At 42.0% G+C, this 17,024-nt stretch overlaps 1 protein-coding gene across 6 annotated transcripts in view; it reads left to right on the top strand.

Moving 5' to 3' along the window:
• The window catches only part of LOC102378532 (multidrug resistance-associated protein 1), an 87,103-nt gene that overhangs the window by 25,349 nt on the left and 44,730 nt on the right, over positions 1-17,024 (top strand). For 3 of the 6 annotated variants that reach the window (XM_025206426.1, XM_025206422.1, XM_025206421.1), the window contains 7 exons: positions 3,411-3,587; positions 4,430-4,555; positions 5,410-5,547; positions 6,927-7,052; positions 12,173-12,234; positions 13,141-13,272; positions 15,297-15,524. In XM_025206426.1, the coding sequence (XP_025062211.1) occupies positions 3,411-3,587; positions 4,430-4,555; positions 5,410-5,547; positions 6,927-7,052; positions 12,173-12,234; positions 13,141-13,272; positions 15,297-15,524 (989 nt within the window). Of the gene's footprint in view, positions 1-3,410; positions 3,588-4,429; positions 4,556-5,409; positions 5,548-5,869; positions 5,921-6,926; positions 7,053-12,172; positions 12,235-13,140; positions 13,273-15,296; positions 15,525-17,024 lie in introns of those variants that run through there. The other 3 variants (XM_025206423.1, XM_025206425.1, XM_025206424.1) reach the window with 3 other exon arrangements.

Here is a 17,024-nt window from a genome sequence, read left to right as displayed (position 1 = left end):
GTAGGTTACAGTTTTTATTGAGTGAGTTGCTGTCTTGGGCCCCTTCTACCCAAAATGTCACTACTCCCAAATTTGGGCTCAGATATTACTCAACAGATTTCTGTTGGGTTCAGTTTCTTTTGTTGATCATTTAATTACTTTGAGGGATTTCCTTTCTTTCCAATCTTTTAAAATGCTCCTAGGGTTTGATTTCTCGGAATGTGGGATGTTTGCTTAAGGGTCATTTTTAGGTTAACTTTGTTAAAGGCCTCTAAAGATAAAATTCAAGAGTTAAGACTTTGAGCAAAGTCAGGACCTTCCGCATGTAGGCCAAAACAATGGCCTAGATAAGAAGATAAATCTTGTCTTCTTCCTAAACTGGCTAATGGGCAACTATTACAAACATTCAAATATTACATTCAATATGACAAGGGGGAGGCAGGGGGCGCATGCAACAGAGCTTGCCTGTGTGTTGCAGTGCAGGTACAGTCTGCTGCCCACCCCACAAATCTGGCCTGCAGCACTTTGCGTGGGGGGCCGAGCCCTGTCCACTTCTGTCCGGGGCAGCTTGAGCTGCGCTCACACCTGCGCTGTCTCGGCCCCAGCCGTTGCGCAGTTTTCTGGCAAAGCTGCTCCTGGTAAAGGTGCAGCCTCTCAGGTACTGCTCGGCTCCCCTCGCCTCCAGCAGTTCCTCCTCCTCCTGCCCCTGCTGTGTCACTCTGGGTAGCAGGCAGGGCTTGGAAGTAGTGGTGATGGCTATGGGAGTGCGTGCTAAACACCACGTACCCAGCAAGGCCAGGGGGAAACTGCAGTTAGGTGGCTCCTGCTCCCATGCGTGGTGCTTCAGTTCCTGGCCACCTTCCACCCTCTTGGCTGTCTGCAGCTGGCTGTTCATTGCACTGGATGGACACGGTGGGTCAAAGGTTGCTGGTAGATGGAGCCCTGTGCGCTGGGGCAGGAGTTGCCAGACTACAGCATCCTCCCTGTCTGGAGTGGTGCAGCAGGGACAGGAGGGGGAGCTGATCAGCACCCAAGCGGCTGCAGCTACATCAGGATGAGCCCTGCTGGGAAGCGGTGTGAGCTAGCTGGGGCTGGGGCCGTTAGGCATGGGAGGGGGCAAAGCAGCTGCAGGCCAGATGCAATCAATTGGCAGGCACCAGCCTGCAGGCCAGATCCAATCAGTTGGTAGGTCAGATCCAGCCTGCCGGCCTTATTTTGCCCACCCCTGACCTACAGTGATTCCTAAGATAAACCCTGAGTCTTCTAGTGGAAGTCCGTTTGTCAATACCACTCTGCCGTGTTGTGGTTTTTCCAAGTTCTTTGCAACAAAAGGATTGTTCTATTATTTTTCCATAGTAAAAAAAAAAAAAAAAAAAGGGAGGGGATGGAGTTGCAAGCTGGCATTTTCCAAGGGATGGCTTCAACCTCATGTGATTGAGAACCTCTGAGGCAAACATTTGTCTGGGATGATTAGACGGGGATATTCCTGCTCTGAGCAAGGCATTGGTAGAGATGATGCCTTGAAGTCCCTTCGTGCCCTGGCTTTTGTAGTTGTTAAAATAGGACAGTGTCAAGCTAAAATATCACATTTGTCAGCTGGAATTTAAACTATAGAATACATTGCTTTACATATGGCAAAAGCATTTTTGCTCTAATGTATCTTTCTGCACATTGAAGGAAATTAGCTTTTCAAAACAATTAATTAGGCTTATTGGACATTTTAGAGGGCAGCTGTCTCTACTGCTCACTCCCCGCTATATTGAAATGTTCTGTAATTCAACCTCAGTTACTATGGTTATACTGATTATCTATCCTGCAGTAGAAATTATATGTCATTTCCTGTAATATAGTTTCTATTGGCTTAATTCAAAATAATTCTTTTGGGACAAAGTTCACTCTGGTGTAAGGTGCATGTCATAGATCTGCTCTACATGTTATCTATTATGCAGTTACCTTATTAATTGTGCAATGAATTTAGACTGGCTACACATGCAAATTAAGTATGGTACATTAAAAAGTTCCAACCAGCTATAAAGTTATTGCTTGAAAATGTGTAATAACTTTTATAGCTGGCTTCTATCCAGCTTTGATTTGCATGTGTAGGCATTCTGTGGCTGGGAGATCCCAGCTGTTGCCATCTTCCAGCTGTGGGAGCCCTTCATGTGGTGGCTGGGATCTCCCAACTGTGTGATGCTCCATGTATCCTTGGGACTGGGAGATTGCAAAAGCACTCCATGGCTCCTGGAGTCAGGAGTCCTACAGCTAACAGGACTCTTGGTTCCACCTTCACCCTGTGGCTGCTGGAGCAGAGTCCCACAACTAACGGGACTGTCGGTCCCGTGCACAGCCAAGGTGGGGAGTCCCTGCATCCAGCTGGGACTCTTGGTCCTGGCTGCATGTGGTCCCTGTGGGAGCCTGCTTTTTGCCAGTGCAGGGGGAGAAATCCCATGGTGTCTTTACCTGCACCTGTAGAGGGGCCACATTTACAGGTTTTTAGCTAATAATGGAAGCTATGATTACCTTCTAAGAGCAGTGGCAGAATCCTTTTGGTTTGCTTTATGCAACTTCTGTAGTGCAAACTCTTGAGCGTCATATTTGGAAAGTAACTTTAAGTGCACAGACTCTGCTTTGTCTGCTGAAATGGATATCATGGAGGGAGAAGGCCAAAAGGGTAGGGCTTCTGCTTTGTTCATACAGATTATCTTGGTGAATTTATGGGAATTGAAAAAAAAATCCTCCTTGTTATAGGCAGTTGGCCTGTTTCCTCATGCTAGGAGGGACTTGATGCCCCACCTTTTAGTGCCGTTCAGCTCCGTGGTTTTATTTAACACAAAAATATTTAAAAATTACCTGTTTTATTTAACAAAAATAAGTAAAGTAAAATATCAAATGGAGCAGTTTCCGTGCCCTTCTTTTTCCCAGAGGCTCGTTTGGACCTCTGCTTTAGGGTTTGTTGCCTGAGTGCATCTTCCACTTGCCTGAGTTGCTCTCTTGTCAGCCTGGTTTGATAGTTGAATACGGCTGGCTGGTCAAAGGCATATAAAGGTCCTCGTATAAAGGTACACAGCTTTCAAGATTTAGCATTTTAATATTGCAAAACTACTCCCATTTTAAGTACTGCAAAAGAGATGTATTATGTCAGATTTCTGAAGCAGAAGTTCATGGGTTTTTACCTTCCTGCATTCCTCCATGGTAGCAATGCTAAAATAGCGGCCTGGTGAATGTAAAGATCTTGATGTTCTATCTGATTTGATAGTTGTTGCACAGCCAACACGTAGAACAGATATTTTCTTAAATGCTAAAATCCTGATCTGATTTTTAATCCAGGTTTAGATTAAGAACAGATTAGAATACTGTTTACCCTTAGGTGAGAGCTCTTTTTAAAGTGGTATAAGTTTTCAATTCCCTTCCAATCTATTTCATTTTCTCAGGACTGGAATTTGACATGGCACACAGAAAATCCAGATTTTACCCAGTGCTTTCAAAACACTGTTCTCATCTGGGTTCCTTGCATTTACCTCTGGGTTTGCTTTCCGATCTACTTCCTATATCTCCGTCATCATGGCAGGGGTTATATCCAAATGTCCAGTCTCAACAAAGCCAAAACAGTAAGTCACTTTTATTATGGCATCTATTTAGTAAGGGCTGGGGGTTCAGATGTTTACTAAACTATTTTTATTAAACTCTATCAAGATTTGTTTATGGGGACAAAGTCCCAATAAATGGCTTCTAAATCTTGTGCAGTTGTCCTCCTGGTTGTAGGTTTTGTAAGAATAAAGGCCACTGGATACGAGAAAAGCACGCCTCCTTCAGAGTGCTTTGTGCTGGCCCAGTTGAAGAATGCCACATCTTGGCCAACCCGGTCCTGAGGGTTCAGGACCTAGAAATAAAAGGGCTTTATGGAAATAATCAGTTCTTTGCCAGATTTCTTGAGTGTTTAGAAGAAGCAATCTTTATTAGCGTTATTACAGGTACCCTATTGCTTTATCATTGAATGGACACTTAAGTTAAAAATTTAAGTTCCATTATAGAACAAACAAAAACTTTTAAGAGAAGACATAATACCTTAATTTTGGAGTTTGTCCTTCAGTTTAACACTGCTATTCAATGTTTTATTTTCAGTCTAGTTTTATGAGTCAGAGACATGAATGAGTGATAGATTAGTTCAAAACTAATCTAAAATATAAAATGCAATTAAAAAAATTCTTCAATGGAGAAAGACGATGTAAATAATTTTACTGCTTAATGTATATGTTAGGGTTTGGTTTTAATTCCTAATTGGATTGACACAGTAAGGTGATCACATTTTGGCTGCTTGTATGTGAACTCAGTTATAAAAAATGTCTTTTTGGTACATCTAAGAGTTTACTTTTAACCCTTGTTCATATGTAGTGCTACATAAAATATCCCCCATTTGTGAGGACTAATGTATATAACACTCTTGTTCCAGGCCTTGGGTCTAATATTATGGATAGTCTGCTGGGCAGACCTTTTCTACTCTTTCTGGGAAAGAAGTCAAAATATTTTTCTTGCTCCAGTTTTCTTTGTTAGCCCTACAGTTTTAGGCATAACAATGGTAAGTATGCAGTATCCTGTTAGACTTTTTCACAATGCAAAATCATAACTGCTGATCTTTCTAAGTTGTAAGTCTTGTCTTGTCCTATTTTGCAGATTGCTTATTTTTAATTCTTTTACCTACGAACTTCACTTAGCATTTTTTTGCTTGCAGCTGAATTCAGAAATATTGAATCTTGTTCGTGTAATCAAAGCTTTGCTGAAAACTCTGCATAGTCATGTGCAAATTGATGCAAAGCTTTTTAATTTTTCAGAGACCACTGGTACAGCTTGCTTCATGTAGTTTTTCAAGAACTTGATTTATGAGTAATAATGGAGGGAGTCCAGTTAGTACTACTTAAAATCATAAACTGTGCTTAAGCTGGGGGCCAAAACTTCAAACAAAAAGCCGCCAACTCTTTGAATGGTTTGTAACAGTCCCTTTTGTTCTCTTGGGCTTTGAAACTAAACTATGTATTTTGTGCTATTAAAAACTCCCAATGGACCATTCTTAAATACGAATGTTCTGTGTATGATGGGTGGCTGCCCCAGAGTAAATTGTCCTGCTGGGATGTGCTTATCCTGTCTGTCATTGCTTCTCTTCTTTGTGTCCTTTCTCTGCTTGTATGTAGTATTTTTACTACTTCACCCCCACACTCTGGCATGTCCAACTGACACTGGAAGTTTTTTGGAATAGTTTTGGTACAGGTACAAGCAAGTTGGGACATGGTGGGAATCTGGGCAATATAGTCCTTTAAACACGAAATAATTTGGTGTAGGCATGTTGTTTGTGCTTTGTATCTTGTTCTTGCTTTTTGTGTCAGCTTTACTATTGCAAGGGTCCAGAACTAATCTGCTTATGTTATTTGTCCACAGTTGCTCGTCACATTTTTAATACAATACGAAAGAATGAAAGGAGTCCAGTCTTCAGGTTTCTTGTTGATTTTCTGGCTCATTGCACTGTTGTGTGCCACAGTCATTTTTAGGTCTAAAATATTACATGCCTTAAATATGGTAAGTGATTATTTTTTAACTAAGTAGAGTTAAGTGCCACCATGGTGCAGTGGTTATTTGTTTAATGACTGAATTTGTGCTGCCCATCATTGGTACATAAGATAATGACTGAGCTAATGAACCACTAAGTCTGCCTTCATTCTTCAGTGTTTAAGGGCCATTAAGTCTTGTTTGTTTTGCTTTTTGAGTTTTTTTTTTCTCTCTTTTCTTCTTCTTCTACATTTGAAACTAGTCAAAGACTTCATGATCTTACCAAGTCATCTGTGGCCAAGATATTAGCAAAATAATTTTACAAGACTCTTCAGTGGTACAAGGCACATGTTTCAGTATAATAAAGATGTATACTCTCTTTCTGAAATGTTTTTGGGAAGTGGTTAGTGGCTCTCTTTTTCTCTTTCCCCCCCCTTGATGATTATATAGATTTCCTGAAGCTTTGGTCATATGCAACTTGGTCCCTCCCACCCCCTCCACCCTTTGGGGGAGGAGGGCAAAGAATTTTCTTGAATAGTTGCAATATTTATTAAAAGCCCAGCACAAAAATATGCATGGCTTATAAGGCTAGCTGAAAAATGGGACGTAACTGTTTTTCCCTGAAAAGCTTCCACTGACATAATTTTGAGAACTTCTAATCAACTCTGATATTTTGTTAATTATGGCTGTGTTCTTTCTGCAACTGTAAGTTGTCTTCATTTTTCTCTGGGAGGGAGGGATAGAACTATGCTGTGTGTATGGAGATGAGGAAGAACATCCTGGAGTTTCAAAACGTTGTGGAGCATGATTTAATGGACTAAATTGTACTCCCAAATCTGATTCTTAATGCCTTTTTTCCCCCCTCTGCCAACCCCTTGTAGTCCAGTGTAAATGACATGTACCCATGAAATTGAACCAGTACAATTCACTCTACCTTAAACACTGCAACTCTGTGGTAAGGATTTGTGTGAGTGCAGTGACCCCAGTGGCTAAAAGCCAGATAAAGCTTTACAAGGAAAGAGAGAGTATTCTCAGGAACTCCATGTTATGATGTCTTTGGACGGTCCCAGTACAAGAAAAACAACTTTGTTTTCCTCCTTATCTGCAGAGAAAAGTATTCTGCCATAATATTTTGCACTGGGATATGCATACATTCTTTTTTTATTGGGCTGGTTAAAGAACGCTGCCCCGATGTGTTTAGTCTGCAGTGCCCAGTACTTGCAAAGGGAATGCTTCCTACTTTGCAGTTGTTTCTTAACTGGCAGCTGCCTTGTTCATTGAGCAGAGTATTTATTTTATTTGGATATGGATTTTCAAATTAAGGTGTTTCAAAGTAGACCATTGTAATAGTTCCTGTTTGTAAATTAAAGCAATTCTTGAAGACTAACCAAATTATCATCTCTTTTTAGGGTGCTGAAGTTGATATATTTCGTTATGTCACCTTCTACAGTTACTTCGTCCTGGTGCTAATACAACTAATACTGTCCTGCTTTCCAGAAAAACCTCCTTTGTTTTCTGAAACAGTTCGTGATCCTGTAAGTGTTAAGAAGTGATGTTCTGGCATGTGAAAATAAAGACTAGAAGGTCAAGTGCCATACCGACAAGATTCTTTACACGGCAGGGATTGACTCTGCAATTATTCATCTCCTCCCTGAATTGAATTATAGCAGAAGGCACTTTACTTTTTATTTAGTTGGCTTTGTACTGAGAGCATTTGGCACTGCACAAGTGTAGGTACACATCTTACAAAAACAAGGTGGATTTTATAAAAATGTACTTGCCCTTTTGACTACAAACAGACATTGTATTTGTCCTGGGATAAACACTTTTTTTTTTTTTTTTTTTCCTGGAACAAAGTACTGTTGTTCAGACATCCATTTGCATTGTCCTGGGATAAATCCTAAAATGCTTCACAGGTTAAGAGGGTGTAGGTTGTAGCCGTGTTGGTCTAAGGACATAGGCAGACAAGGTTCCTTGGGTGAATTTGGTGTCTTTTATTAGACCAACCCATATAGTTGGAGAATAGTTATTAAGCAAGCTTTTGAGTTCAAAAACCCTTCGTCAGGCTAAGGAAGTTTCAGCAGTTGGTATGTGCTCTTCCTGGATGGAATCACAGTTTAAGAAGTACTACTGGTTTATCCCCAGATCACAAAGTGTGTCTGAACAGTTATCTTGTGATTGCATTGTTGACTCTCTTGGTACTTGAACAAGACTTTCTCATAGGTTTTAATTTCTGTTCTAGTTTCTTAAAATATATATTTGTCAATGATGAACCTATTTATCTCTGCTCCTTAGTTTGCAGGCCCAGTCTTGGCATCACTGTATTATATAGTGACTCTGAATATCCAGTATTCTGGCTCTAACTGCTGAAGTTTGGATGGGTTTTTAAGGTTGAAATTGTAGCTCCTTTTGTAACTGGAGGTGTTGCTATCCTTGATCTAGAACTGGCTGATAAAATGAACCAGAAATCTGTTAGCAAAGGAATTAAAGCAGTCAGCCTGGATAGAGAATTAGAGCAACTGACACTAAGTGCAAGGAAAAATTCATGTCTTGAATTTCCTGTCTACATTTGCATACCATTATAGGAGGTTCTCTGATCTCTTAAACAAGATCAGCTGTTGGTGATTCATGTAGTCAGCGACCAGTCCAGAAGAAAAGTTCAGGGTAGAATTATATTGGACAGTTTGCATGGGAACTGTGGAAACATTTTTGTCTGCTTTGGTCACAGTTGTTGTGTTTACAGTAAATAAGATTCTGCTTCATAATCCAGACATTTTAGAACAGTGATCCTCCAACGAGGGTGCCATGGCATGCTGCAGTGCTTAGAGATCCTTTCATGGGCACAGAGGAGTGCCACACAGTGTTGGAGCACTGTTAGGTTTATAAGCATGATTCTCAAGATAAATCCAGAAATTTCCAATAGAAATCCATAGTTGTGGTCTTTGAGTTTTTTGCAATAGAAAAACTGCTCTATTTTTCTGTAGGCATAAAAAGGGAAAACTAGGAGCTGGCATTTTCCAAAGGGTGCCTTGGATCTAAAAAGGTTGAGAACTATTGTTTATATATGGTGAATAATGCATGGCGTAGGCTCACAATTCAAACAGCCTTTTTAAAAAAAATAACAAAAAACCCACTTCCTTATTTTAAATATCCTGTGCATGAAGTATATCATGAAATGAAAAGCCAATGTTTACATTTGCATGTTTTGTTTTGCAGTTGTGAATGTGATGTAAATTATTTTTTTCTTTTAATATAGAGGTTAGACTCCAGAGACATTTGATCTTCTCCCAGAAGCTAATAACTACTCTAGTTTTCCTAGGGATGTTTAACACTATACTACCAAAGCTTTATAATTAGAATTTCTAACCATTTAGCATAATAAATGATTTACAAATTGCTAAGAGCCTTTGTTGCCACTGACCTCAACAGGAGTTAAGGCCACTGCTAAGCATTCATGGAATTGAGCCCTGATTGAACAAGCACAGAGATTGGAGGGGAAGAATGCAAGAGCAGTACTTTGTTAATCCATTTAAAAAACTGACATTTCAGGGCATTTATACCTGTGCTCCGGGAGTCAATGTGGGGTAATTTAGAGTGGCTTGCAGAGCTGCTGTAATTGAAGTGCCTGGAGCGTCTCGTGTATCAGTATCCCCATGCTTCAAAATGGTGGGGGAGGGGGGATGCTTTTGAAGTGGGGGGATTGCTGATACATGAGACACTGGAGGCTGCTGGAGTGTGGTAATTACTAGGAGTGTGCAAAATGGGCTGTATTCAATTTGCCTTCAGCCCAAATCGGGGACAGTGATTCGATTCGTTGATTCGGGTCACTGTCCTGATTTGGTTTGGCTGAATCTGAAGATTCGATGCTGATTCAGAGAACCAGCGATTTAGCCATAGACACAGCTTTAAATGTTTTTTCTACATACCTCAAGGTACCAGGCATGGCTCATGAATGCTGAGATGCTGGGGCATATGGAGTGTCCCACAGGAGCACAGGGGCCCCCCCGTGCGCTCAGCAGTGAACCCAGAAGTAGACCAGAAGTACTTCTGGTCCACTTCCGGATCCACCGAGTGCACTGGCCCCCCCCACAGACCTAGGAGGCACCAGTCGCTGAGCCAGGGAGGTGCACGGGGCCCCCCAGCGTGCTCCCTGGAGGACCTGGAAGTGCTGCTGGTCCACTTCCGGGTCTGCTGCTGGGTGGGCTGGGGAGCCCCCTGCGCTCCTGTGGGACACTCCATCTGCCCCAGCATTGCAGCGTTTACAAGCAGCCTGGTACCTAGCAGTATGTAGAAAAAACATTTAAAGCTGTGTCTATGTCCAAATTGCCAAATCCAGTTCGATTTGGAGAGATGAAAAGGTCCTCTGATTCAATTCAGATTCAGAGATTCGGCCACTGAATTGGGCCAAATCTCTGCTGAATCGAATCGGGGCCCAAAGCTTTGCACAGCCCTAGTAATTACCATGTTCCAGCAGACTTGATTAATTGAGTCTGCTCTGATGTGCTGTAACTGCAGCACATTAGAGCAGCCTTGCTGCTCATGTATAGGCACCCTCAGATGGTACTATGTCTGAGTTTAGTAACTTAGCCATGTATTGTGACAGCGTTAGAGATCTTATTTATAAATAAGATAAGTTTTATGGTTACTTACCTAACAATACTGAAACGCTTAACTTGCGTTCTGGACTTCTTGCTCCAGGTTGTCTATCACTTGGTAGTAGGAGTTTAGAAGTTCTGGATTATGCAATTAAATTTTTATAAACAGATTATTAGAGAGATGGTCAGGAAAAATCTAATGCATCATTTTCTCTCAAATCTAATCCTACGTTAGACTGAGCGAGTATTCTTTGTACTTCCTCACACTAGAAATTCTCTGTGGTGGGAATTTTAATGGTGTAATTGGCACCAGGGCTAAGAAGAGATTGGGCCATTACTTTTGCCTCTTACATTTTTTCCTCTGTCCAGGAAGACAGTTTTGTAGTTTGCAAGAAGTGCTATTGTTGATCTGGAAAGGGTTAGTACTTTGGAAATGTTGGATTATTTTGCCCTCCCCTTCCCAAAACTGGCTGTTTGTTGAACATATATATATTTTCTATTTATCTCTGCTTTTTTAATAGTTTCCGCTTTTCTTCTTGACTTGAGTACTGTAACATTTTCCTAAAGGTCGGGTGCTGAATCGTTGGAAGGGGAGGGAAGTGCAGGTCTGTTTCATGTTACTTGGACACATACTTAGAATGCTGCTTAATGGAAAAGTTAAGTGAAGCCAATTTGAGCTGAAAAGTATTAATACCACAAAAAATCAGCTCTTGTAGTTTTTTGCTTCATCTCTATAATAGTGACAGATTCCTTCGTAGGTGAAAGTACTTTAGCTGCTCCAGTTAATTCAACACCCTATATTTTAGACATTATCTATATGTAACAGAAAAATGGCAGATGGTTCGTTTTTGAGATACTGACGGTGTAGGGGGTAGGAACAAAATGATGGCGTGAGGTGTAATCCCTTCTGGAATTTGCACTGAATTCCTACCCTGCTCCTTTTGAATTGTTCCAAATTGCATTAGTTGAGCAACTCTTATAACTTTAATACAGCCACAGAGTTTTAAATTACTTGGCTCATACTACCACTGTACTTTGAGTGATAGGATTTCTGGTCCATTTTTTCTTTGTTGGTGTTTCTTATGTTTAATCAGAGTGGAGCAGAGCAAGTGCAATATAAATCCAATTGTGGTGCTTTTCCTGCAGGAACTTGCTGTTTACAAGTTTTCTTTATTAGTAATTGACTTTCTCTGGCCAACTAAATTTCATTCCATCAGTCTTGAGACACTGGTAAAGAAGCAGTGTTCTAACCTGTTTCTCATTTAAGCAGCCCAAGCCCCTTTTGCTTTTTACTCCAATGGACAAAAAACTGGATGCAGGGTACATATATAAGATCTGATGACAACTACCTTTACCTGTCTGACCGCAGTTATTGAGCTCAGTTCACATCCTAACACTACATCTGGTACTGACTGATGCCGTTGTGGACAGTCAGTAGAGAAACCAAAAACTGAATGGGTGTCAAGACTATTGGGTATTGTGGCACTGAGTGTATGTTACTGGGATGCTGGGTTACCATTTTTAAGACCTTCATTTTGACAGCTATTCTAGGCATTGGAAGTGTCTGGATCTCTGTGTTTCCCCATCTGTTAGCTAAATTTTCCCAACTTTAGAGAGAAACCTCTCTCCTGCCTTCTTAATTGTGTCACTTAGCTGCCTTGATTCATCCACTTCAGATTTTGCCTATTGCTCTATTCCACCGTATCTTCTAATTATTGAGTAAGCATCATTTCTAGTTCTATTTCTAGTTACTTAGAAATAAGATATAAGGCTGTTATGCCTTATCTAGAGCAGTATGTCTTATGAAATGTACATCTTCTGGACATTGTGTGAGTATATATTACGTAGGTATCTGTTAATACAGTGCTATTGGGCCATTATGGTAAAACACTGGCAGTCTTGAAACTGCTTGTGAAGATTAACTTTATTCTAAACAGACTTGTTAAATAAAAAACAGAAAGGTACTGAAGATATGCTTTAATATAAAGTAATTTTCATAAGGATTGTTGTTCACTGTTCTATTTACAGGGTCTAATACCTTATTCTCTCCTTTCCTTTAGAATCCCTGCCCAGAATCTAATGCTTCTTTCCTTTCCAAAATCACATTCTGGTGGATCACAGGGTAAGACCAAGGTGGTGGTGTACATTGCAGTGTTGGGGGAAGAAATAGGCATTTTTTTAGTTCTAGTTTCATGAGATACTGCTAATGTTCTGCTAATTTTGTGACAGCTTTGTGTTTTGTTCATTGTAGACACTTATCCACTAACCAGTTTCACGGTTTAATTGCTTTAATTTACTTTGAATCGACTGATGTTGCATATTTAGTATCCTAGTAAGCATGTTAATGAAATTGTATACTCTTAATATGTTTGAGAAATTGAAGGGACGTAAACAAGCTTGTAGTATTTTGTTTTGAATCCTGGAATTTTTTTTTAATCATTCAAAGCCAATACCCTGAATGCCATCTTAACACAGATGTCCAGAAAAAAAATTATGCCACTTTACCTTGTAGTCGGTTAGTTCTTACAAGACGAGTGGTGAATGGGAAAGGTCTATGGAACATATACGCATGTAAAGTAATATTGGTGATGCAACAGTTGGTATGCCTTATGCATTATTCCTTGTCAAAATATCCCTGTGGTTTTGTGTAAAGGTGGCACCTTTTTACCCAAGGTGTAAAGCTGAAGCTAATCCAATATTATAATTAAATTTAAGAACATAAGTGTTATTTACTCAGCTGATTTCCGAATGGGATAATTTCTTTCTGCTTCACTAAATTATTTGTGGAGTTTCAGTTAAAGCTTGACTCCTTAAAGAGAAGCACCTACTTCCTGTTGACGTAAATACAAGTTGGGTGCCTAATATCTTTTGGGGATCAGGACCTATATTACTATTTGTTTGTGGGTTATTACATTTCAGCATCTTGTTTCAGAGCTAGCTCTGTTTTGGCTTTGAAATATTCATTCTCCTTCATTGTAATCTGTGCATAATGTTAGCACTTTAGCAATTGATGATTTTTCTATTACAGGTTGATGATTCAGGGATATCGGCAACCACTGGAAGCTAAAGATTTATGGTCATTAAACAAAGAGGACACATCTGAGGAGGTAGTGCCAGGTTTGGCTAGGAACTGGGCAAAAGAATGTGTAAAGACAAAGAAGTAAGTTTATGCTAGGTAGTGTTAATTCAGAGTGGTAACTGAAATGTGGATTGAATTGGTCAAGAGCCATTTTATTAGGGAAGACCTTAAAATTTCACATCCAGGAAAACAAATGTGAAAAGGAAAAATCTTTTATATAAAAGACAGAAAAAATATTGAAAAGGAAATGGCTTGTGATGCTTGTGGGTACCAATCAAAGTAAAATAGATTCCTTCCACTTTATGTGATGGCGGTGCTTTGATTGGTTTATCAGCTAAATTCCTCTTGTACATAACTGTGTTTAATTGTACACGTTTCAAAAATCCTTGGCAATCAACTGATTGTCAAAGATGTAGTGAACTCTACCTGTCATTTCTCCTATTAATTTGCTATTAACATCCTGGAAATTTTCTTGAAGAGGTATTGAAAAGGTCTGAGTAAAGAGTTGAGATTTGTCTCTAGGCATATTGAGAATGGTAGACTGTGTTTGTGTGTAGAGTTTTTGTTGTTGTTGTTTGTTTTTTTTTTTTAGACTCTTCTGTGAACATTGGTAGAAAATGATCCAAAACAAGATACCACAATATTCACTGTGTATCAAAATTTTCTCATGCTTCCATCATCCGGGCATTCTGAAGTGCTTACTCACTGAAGAAAAAACTGTTTTATGCTATTTTAAAATTGTATACACAAGCATAGTTTTGTACAACACCTGTTGTGATATACTGCAGAAAATAGTATGCTTTGGCATAAACCAGATGTGTAGAACTGAATGCAGTTTTGATCAACTCTGAAGGCTGGCTTGGCATAGTTTAACCTTTAGGCTGTAAACTGGGGCGAGCCATTTTTTGCTCACAGCAGCTCGCCAAAACTCCTTAAGTGGCTCTGCCTCAGGACCTGGCACCATACTATCACTGCCCAGAAATCCTGGCCCTGGGTTCTCCATGGAGACCAGCTCAGGCCCCCATGGGTGGCACATGCTTGTCTGGGCAGATGGGATGGGGCCACAAGCAGGAGGGGCTGAGGCCAGGATTGTAGGGTGGTGACAGCATGGGGCTCAGCCCCAGGACAGAACTGTGATTCACTCCCAGCATGTGGAATCGGCTCTTGTTGCAGGGACATGTGTGAAGTGGATCATGGCTTGGCCCCGGCCCCAGCTCCAGCCCTCCATGCCCATCTGTCCCACTCCCAGATGCCACTCCTTGCCTGCCTGCAGCCCCATCCCATCCCATCCACCGAGCCGCATGCTCCCTGCCCACATGGATCCCATGCCATTCTACATGGAGACCCTACCTGTCTGCTTCATCCAGCACCCCTGGCAGTGGGTACAGGGCAGATGGGCTGGGGTGCTTGGGCAGCAGGGCTGGGTCCAGTGGTGGCAGCAACACTGGCAGTGGCAGCTGGAAGGAGCTGGTGCTGCATGGCTGCCAGGAAGCGTCGTCTGGCCACCATGTTGCCCAAGCCTTGCTGTGTGTCTGGGGTAGGTGGGAGCTGCCCCCCACGCCTGGGATGGGCAGGGCTGAGACACCCATCGTAGACTGGATAGAATTCCTTGGCAGGCCGTATTTTGCCCACCCCTACTGTAAACTCTTAGGAGAACAAGTCTACCTCTTTGCACAGCATCGAATAATATAAATAATGAATTTGTTTTTTATTTGAATCTATGTAATTCATAAATTTATTGGCACAATTTTGGATAATTGAATTGTATTTCAAAAGTCCAGTTCTGTATTCATCTTGAGATGAATATTCCCCATAGCTCTAAAATACTCTAGCTAAGGTATGGATTACAATCGGATTACTCAGTTTAGTAAAACATCAAGTCCAAAAGAAGGCTCGGAAATTCCCATCTCCTGGTTCTGGGCCACTTGCAGCTACTGAATAAAGAATGATGGCAAGTATCACAGCAGCGACTTGCAATCCTTGTAAATGTCTGTGTCTGCTCCTTACTACCTCCCCACCTTACAAACTATAGATCTTTATTCATTCTTAACTCTGATCTTTGGTAGAATAGTCACTTTTTGTTAATAGTTTACTTTTTGTTTCAGGCAACCAGTGAAACTTGTGTATTCACCCAAAAAACCATCAAAATCAAATGGCTCAAATCATGATGCGACTGAAGAGGCTGAAGCTTTGATTATCAAAACAGCTCAAAAGAAATCTGAGGCCTCTCTGTCTAAGGTGTTATATAAAACCTTTGGACCATATTTCCTCATGAGCTTCCTGTTTAAAGCTTTGCATGATCTTCTGATGTTTTCAGGTCCGGAAATCCTAAAGTAAGGCTTCCCTCCTACACTTTCTGTATTTTTTTTTTTTTGTATTTACATAGAATAAGTCGACTATTTGATTTATTGGCACCTCCCCAAGTTACTCCTCCTTTAAAGTCCTCTTCCTGAGACAGCTAACAAGATACTCCCCTCTACCTCAGTATTTGCATAGAAATGATCTTGGTACATCGGCTTTCAATTTGAGATCTAGTGTTATGTTTCTTTTCTTATGGGACCTTTCTGACACTAGGAAGTTCAGATGGCAGAACTTCAGATTCAGCAGGCAATTCACTTTTATTTAATGTTGATATATAATTGTCTGTGGTATAACACAAAGTCATAGGGCTTCTTTAAAGTAAGCCAAAAGCCTAAAGTGACCCTTAAAAATTAGATGAAGCAATGGAGGATTGGTAAACAAAGATGGTGTGAGGAAAAAGAATATTAATTAGGAACACACAAACCTGCGAGTTAGCTAAGTTCATAGGCAGTGTATCTTATTGATTCTCAGTCCTTCTGTTTCCATTTCCTTGAAATGGACATCTGTAGTACAGTAGTGTAAAAAGTAAGTTCAAGATGACACAGAGTAAAATTAAACTTCGGAAAAAATTGATTCACTCCCTTGACCAAAGCCCAGGGGCAGGCAATTATTTTGGGTGGAGGGCCACTTACCCAGTTTTGGCAGGCTGTCGAGGACCACATGGGTAGCCCCACCCCTTGATAGGTGCCCTGCCCCTCGTCACCATCTTGGGACCAATGTCCCAATGTCTTGGGACCAGTGTCCCAGGGGCAGCACTAGTGGGGCCCAGAGCGGGGCACAGGCCAGCAGGGGTCTGTGGAGCCAGCCTGGCCTGCACCAGCAGGGAGAGGGGGGAGCTGGCCCGGCTCCATAGAGGCCCTGCCGGCTGGGACCCCACACTCCTGCCACCCTGCTCTGGGCCCCGCCGGCACTAGCGGTGGTCCCTGTCCTCCCACTAGCTCCCCGCCCACTCACACCCAGTGCCCTCTAGCCCTGTGGTACAGGCAGGGGGCAGCGCACAGCCCTGACCCCCTGCTTGCCAGCAGGGAAAAAGTTGGTGCTGAGCATGGGGAAAAGTGGCCCCTTGCCCGCCCCATGGCTGGCGCCCCTCGATGCAGGTGCTTGCAGTCCATTCAGGGCTGTCTGGAGCAGGTACAGGCAGCTTCATGCAGGCTGCAGGTGGCTGCAGTGCAGGGCGCTGGCCATGCGGTGGGTGAGGGACCGCTTCTCCCCATGCTTAGCAGCAGCTTGTAACCTGCCCCACTGTCAGTGCGGGGCACCGGCCATGGTGCGGGCGAGGGGCGACTTTTCTCCGCGCAGGGAAGGAGCCCAGGGAAATGCTGAGTGTTGGGGGGAAGCAGCCCCTCCCTCGCCCCACGCCCGGTGCCCCGTGCTGCAGGTGTTGGCAGCCTGCATGGGGTTGTCTGGAGCGGGCACAGGCTGCCCCATGCGGGCTGCAAGCAGCTGCAGCGGGGGGCACCAGGGGGGGAGGG

The sequence above is a fragment of the Alligator sinensis genome, unplaced genomic scaffold (assembly GCF_000455745.1).
Source record: "Alligator sinensis unplaced genomic scaffold, ASM45574v1 scaffold927_1, whole genome shotgun sequence".
NCBI lineage: Eukaryota > Metazoa > Chordata > Crocodylia > Alligatoridae > Alligator > Alligator sinensis.
Note: the sequence above shows the minus strand (reverse complement) of the source record. Positions and strands in the feature narration are given on the sequence as shown.